Raw genomic sequence first — 6,578 nt, 5'->3', positions numbered from 1 at the left:
TGATGGAACTACACTCCTCTCCATCGAGTTGTACATGTCCATATATTCCTGTAAACTTAGCAAAGTTTACAAAGTTAAGAATTTGAAAAATATCTCATATCCACTATAATTTGGCAAGGAGAGAATAAATAACAACATGATTGAGAATCTCACAGAGACTTAAAGAAAACAACAATTATACAAAGAGGTATTCAACGTGCTGTCGGGCCTGGATCGGTGGCCAATGTTGGTATCCTCAGCTCCGTTTCGAATGCAGTGTTACTGCTCACGTTGGTGGACTGCGCACTAGCGTAACAATTGTAATTCTCGTCGCCGCTGCTGCCACCGGTGTGGAAGCTAGGAGCGGCCCTCCTCGAGCTCCACACACTCATGTAGCTGCGCCACCACGTTGGCCATGGTGGGCCGCTGTGCTGGCCCCTGTGCGGTGCATTTGAGTGCAATCTCGGCCACCTTCCACACGCCGTTGATATCATAACCACCCTGCATTCGCGCGTCCACCACGCCCTCCATGTTGCCGTGCGCCAATCGCTGCCTTGCCCATTGGACGATGCTTGTGGGCTCTGGGTCCGAAAGAATGGCTGGTTTCCCGGTGACCAGCTCCAGAAGCACCACTCCAAAGCTGTACACGTCGCTCTTGGTCGTTGGCTGCATCGTGGCCTGGTACTCTGGATCAACGTACCCAGGAGTAAAAGCGAGCGTGTTCGTGAAAAGATTGGTGTTGTTGTGATAGTCAAAGGCTTTCGTCAAGCCAAAATCGGCGATCTTGGCCTCTAGCCTGGCATTCAGCAGAATGTTGGTGGCCTTGACATCCCTGTGGATGAGAGGCGGGTTGCAACCCGTATGCAGATACTCCAACCCTACACATGGCAAGAACATCAACCTGTAAGTCAAATGCACGCCCAATAGCAATAATTTGCCTCTGGTGAATACAAAATTAGGCCATAACTATTGAAGAGCAGCAATAAGCTGCTCTGGATTTGAGCGTGCACCTTGTGCAGATTCAAGTGCGTTTTTGAGTCTCTGCTTCCATGGTAAACATCCTCCATTGCGTCCACTTGCTACAAATACAATAACAGCGCGTTTGTCCGAATTAATAGAAAGTACCTCAGGTGAACCACTAGGGTGACTTGCGCATTCACTATATGAGTTGAAAGCCAAATCCTTTTTGTTAGCCGTAGTTAGTATTCATACCTGCAATGTGCTCTCGCAGGGTCCCTTGTGCCATGTACTCGTACACAAATGCCATATACTCCCGATCCTTGCAGTAACCAATCATCGAGACAAGATTCTTGTGATGTATCCGGGTTAAAATTTGGGCCTGCACAAGCACATCCAAATTTCACATCAAAATCACGCATTTCTGCCAAGAGTTGACGGCACATGCTGTTAAAGGATCTGGTACATCGCACCTCTGCGAGGAACTCCTTTACGCCTTGATTGGAGGAATGAGACCGCAATTTCACCGCCACTTGAGTACCATCTTCCAGGAAGCCATTATAGACACGGCCGAACCCTCCTTCGCCAAGCACCCGGTCAAAGCCATTGGTTATCCTCTCGAGTTCCTTTTACGTGAACCGGTGATTCTCAACTAGTCACAGAGAATCATCATCGCCGCCATAGCTCGTCGACATCGCCTCTTCATTTTGTGGCTTTACCGCTGTCCTGTTTTTCATTGATCCTTCATGTATACACATGAAATTGATGAATTAATAGACCAAATATTGGCATTGTTGTGTGCTAGCTCGATCATGCCGAAAAGGCCTCACTCTAACCTTGCTGCTGGTTTCGCCGTCTTAGGAAGAACAAGACTAGTAGGGACACTGATACTATCAGTACGATGACAAGTATAGGGACGGAAACATAGATGGCCAGTTTGCTCTTCCTTTTAGCAGCAAGCTGACATGAATTGCGGTCGGTGCAAAGATTTGGATTGTTGCCATGCCTAATAATTCAAGGACCAAGTTAATTAATGAAGTCCCCGCCAAAAAATTTAACGAAGAAGCTTAGTGGAATTTATGAAGTATGTATATACTATGAACACCTTAGAACCAGGAAGCCATCTTGAATCCTTTTGAGAAGTCCAGAGGGAATTGAACCATTGAGTTGGTTGCCAGACAAATCTCTAGAGGAAAACAAATTAGACACACTATATACGTACATAATAACTCGAAGCAATTCGGTCAAAGTTTGACAAGACTTTTCTATATGTTGCTTGTTGGAACTATTAATCTTGTTAATTATTGCATATGTGTCATATATTGTGTCTGAGTGTGTAAATAAGCATGGTTGCTAGTTTATTTCAAAAAAAGCATGGTTGCTAATTAGTTAGGGCTAATTGTTGCCCAACTTACATGACTGTCAATGATGGTAACTGTGAAAGGGCATCTGGAATTGAACCTGTCAAGTTATTGTTTGACAAATCCCTGCAAGATAAGGAAACAATATATTTAAATTCTTGAAGCTTGTGTTGCTGAGAAGTACAGACGAGATTAGGCCAAATAAATCCAGAACTCGAATCGTACAAGTATTGGCGAGCCTTTAGATGCGCGAAAGATGATGATATGTCACTATTTAGACCACTGGAGGACATGTTTCTACAAAAAGCACATACATAAAAGGATCAGCTTCATTTTCCATGGTTGTATACATAAGGTAATTTTTTGATCTCTCTGACCACACTCATCTTTGACCCTATTTTTTTCAATTGGTCTCAGGATCTCAGCTAAAATGTTATAACATTAAACATCCCATCACAAAATAATGAGAAAAGTAGAGGGAAACATATTTCAATTGAAAGCTTCAAATGTGAATACAATATATACAATTCAAGGTTGAACATAAAAAAATGTATATGTTGAAAACTTACTAAAAAAGTGAGAATTGATGAATTAAAATTATATAAATATGAAATAAAATTACAAAAAATATACATATTATGAAGAACAGGACAATGATAGGAAACCCATGAATACTTTTAAAAACTTCATAGAACTCACAAAAGGTGTATTATTTGTCTATAATTTATTTCTGACTTTTCTTGAATTCCCCGATCTATGAAATGCCATCTTGATTACCCCTTTTCTCATTTGTAACATTACATGATTTCCAATATTTGAAAATATATACAAATAACTTACATGCTTGTGATCCTTGGAGGATTGGCAGCGGCATAGCTGCAGGTCAACCCATCCCATGCCATAGTCTTGGGAAAGCATGGGTCACCCATCCAGTTCTTCCGCACCCCGTACTTAGCCTTGATCACCATAACGGCGGATGCTACACGCATACTTGCAGTAGTTGATCACATCGCACCAACCATTTCAGTAGCACAAGGTAGATAGATAGATAGATATACATACATACATAGATGTCAAGATGTGCTTAATTGGATGTCAATATGTGCTTAATTAAATTGATTACCATCCTGGGATTCTATTCCAACGTTGGTGGTTGCGATGACGGAGAACAACTTGTAGGCGTTGATGATGGGCGGCAGCGTGGAATTGGCTGTGGCCTTGATGGTGACGATGTAGCTGCTGTCGCGCGGGTTGGTGAATTTGTTGTAGACATAGGCTTTGCGGAGAAAGCCTAGCGGCGTGTAGCCCGGGACCCAGCTTTCGTCGTGGTTGACACTGATGTTGAACTGGCGCAAGGCATCCCCGCCGAGGAGCTCCAGTTCGACGAAGTGCAAGACGGCGAGGTACCCCGGCCCCGGCGACGCATTGTTGAGCTCGGGCGCCACCTCCCAGCCAAACTTGATGCTACCGGAGGTGTTCAGCAGCTTGATCACCGTCTGCAGCACCGCCATGGGCGCCTCGAACTCGTCGCCATTGACATCGTCCACCCTCTTGGTCGTCGTCATCTCTGCCCACATCGTGGCGTCGGACCTAGGGTACCATAGCCTGTCGTATGGATCATCGGGGAACCTGATGATAGTTCCATTTATCGCGGCGAAGTTTCGCCTGTGCAGCAGGAACAACCTCACCTCCGCCGTTACCTGTGGGTAGAGCGACATCTTCAGCGGCCTCAGCTCCAGCCCAGAGATGAAGGGCGTCCCGCCGCCGGTGTTCACCAGGCACACCTGCACCAAGTCGCGTGGAACAACTATGACCGCCTCCACCGTCGCCGTGTTGTCCTGGTCCAACCCCCACCACGACATGTTCACCACCATCCAGAAGTTGACGCCGATGTAGAGGTCGAACGTCGCTGGTCGCTTGTTAAGGCCGTCGTAGTTGCCATAGAGAAACGTGGCGCGGAAGAGGTACTTGAGGCCCGACACCAGGGATCCTAAAGTGTAGCAGTTGCGAACGCCATCGGGGAAACTACGCAGGCTGCGGACGTTCCTGGAGCGCCACGGCCGGTAGTTCTCAGCCGAGATGTTGTAAGGCGTGCCACTGTTGGTGAAGCCAGCGTCTGAGACGTACACCAACTTTGTCTCGTCGTTGACGTAGCTCTCCTGTCCCTGTAGCCCACAGTCTATGTTGATGAAACCTGCACAATGAATATGCAATGTAAATGAGGCAGCATGATTAAGAGAGAGAAGCCAATAACAGAAGAGAGAGATACCCCTGCTGTCAAGCTGTGCGCGACCATGGAGTTCGTTGCCGGCGAGGCAGAGAATCAGTAGCCACCACCGGGGCGCCATTGTTCTACTGGCGCATTGATTGCGCATGCAAACTGCTAACAAAGAAGCGTGATGGTAATATATAGAACATCGCTAAGGAAACTACAAGCCTACTAAGCAAAAATGCTACACCTACAAAATGTGTTTACGTTCTGTACGGAAACTTCCTTTCTAACTACTCCTACTGACAACACAATCAGAATCGTTGAGGATGAGGTGTGGTGGGCGTATGCGGCGGGGAGGGTGGAGTTCCGGCCGAGGTTGGCGAGGGTGGCGAGCGCGGCGTTCCTCCCGTCTGCAATGCAACGCAATCAGAATGGAAATTTGGATGAATCCCTGACCTGACCAAATCTGACATGACCTGACCTGATCTGATCTGGATCGTATGGAATGGTGGTTGATTCGATCCGATTGGATTGGATTCGATCTGGGAGTGACAGACTGACCTGCGAGGACGGAGGAGGCCCGTGGGGCGGCGGCGGGGGAGGAGGCGAGGAAGGACCTGGCGGCCTTGCAGGCGGACTGGAAGAGCTTGGATGAGGAGCTCATCGTGGCTGCGGCGGCGGCGGCCTTCCTTTCTTGCTTGTGTTGTTGTGTGGGAGGGGAGAGGAGAGGGAGACAGATGGGTGGTTATGTAGTAGGAGTACTCCTACTAGAGTGGGTTGGAAGAGTATGTGGCAACCGATCAAGGAAGGAATTGGCTTCGCCCCAACCCTCCGTCCTCTTTTGGTTGGCTTTGCTTTGCTTCAGATCAGATCTGAATCTGATGCCCTCCCCTGAAGTGAGTGGTGCACATAGACAGGACTGTCTTGTTATTCTTAGTTAGTTACCCTTTTTGCCCCTCCCTTCAGTTCATCTGCATTTCTCCATGGGCGTGTTTGGTTGCCTAGAGTGAAACTTGCCCGCATTTCAGCCACATCTCACCAGAGGCAAAAACATGCAACAAACCAACGTATGCATGCATGTTGTTTGGTTGACTGCATTGCATCAGTGCCCACTTTAGGGCAATGTTGTTTGGTTACATGTGTTTGTTCTTAAGGGGTGAGAAGATGCAAACCATTCAATACATAATTATCTCCTAATACATAAAAGTTAATTAGGTCTGGTTCCATCTAATGACCGCAGAAGAATAACGTTAATGTTTATCCATGTTGTCACACCTATTACACAACTTGCATTGTGACATATGTCCAACGTAAGGCTTACAGAATTTTACACATTCGCCACTAGTCAACTCCATTCTTTTTAAAGCCATGGACACTATACTATTTGGTATTGTAAATATTCTATAAGTGAAGGAATCCCCATTATATAAAAGTCAGGAAAACGTATAGATTGTTGCAATATTGTCTCATGCTAATTTACTCACATTCACCGGAAATTTCGACAGCATAACGCGTTGTCGGAAAGAATCTACCTCGCCGTGAACATCCAACAACGTCCACTGCCTATCGTGCGTTTCAGGCCCATTGCCCATGCCCTGTCTACCATGGGCCAGCAACTTAACTTGTTTCTCCCGAGAGAGAGAGAGAGAGAGAGAGAGAGAGACGATTCACACAAGAACGACGACGGCAAAGCAAATGAACGCAAATACCAGAATGCAAGTAATACAAAGAATGCACCTTCATCATCATACCGGCCTGTCCTCCACCCACTCCAAGAACCTGCTCTCTACCATCTGATTGCATCCTTCAAAGCCTTCTGCCCGTCACCTAGGCTAGGCGGAGCCAACACCAGCTCCTCGTCACGAGCGTCTTGCCACCATAAGGATCAAACAAGCAGCAATTGTTTTAATACACCGATTGAGACTACAATATATAGTAGCAAATTCTCTCAATAGAGTTAGCGAAATAAAGATGCAAAATGGAACTTCAGTTCACATGCATGCATGTAGGATAAATACATGACAAACTATAAGATGCAGCACTCCTACGTGCATGGTTCCAGATTAATG

General features: G+C 46.4%; 1 protein-coding gene across 1 annotated transcript; it reads right to left on the bottom strand.

Moving 5' to 3' along the window:
• On the bottom strand, window positions 1-5,225 carry LOC119316831 (probable LRR receptor-like protein kinase At1g51890). The gene is given in 12 exon segments (XM_037591224.1): window positions 1-857; window positions 990-1,058; window positions 1,192-1,318; window positions 1,410-1,678; window positions 1,773-1,942; window positions 2,042-2,122; window positions 2,352-2,423; window positions 2,523-2,594; window positions 3,138-3,276; window positions 3,421-4,491; window positions 4,567-4,919; window positions 4,991-5,225. Coding segments are annotated over 11 exon segments (2,697 nt in total). The 5' UTR covers window positions 4,673-4,919; window positions 4,991-5,225; the 3' UTR covers window positions 1-336.
• Between the last annotated feature and the right edge of the window lie 1,353 nt (window positions 5,226-6,578).

Source organism: Triticum dicoccoides, chromosome 1B, assembly GCF_002162155.2.
Source record: "Triticum dicoccoides isolate Atlit2015 ecotype Zavitan chromosome 1B, WEW_v2.0, whole genome shotgun sequence".
NCBI classification, from domain to species: Eukaryota; Viridiplantae; Streptophyta; class Magnoliopsida; order Poales; family Poaceae; genus Triticum; species Triticum dicoccoides.
Note: the sequence above shows the minus strand (reverse complement) of the source record. Positions and strands in the feature narration are given on the sequence as shown.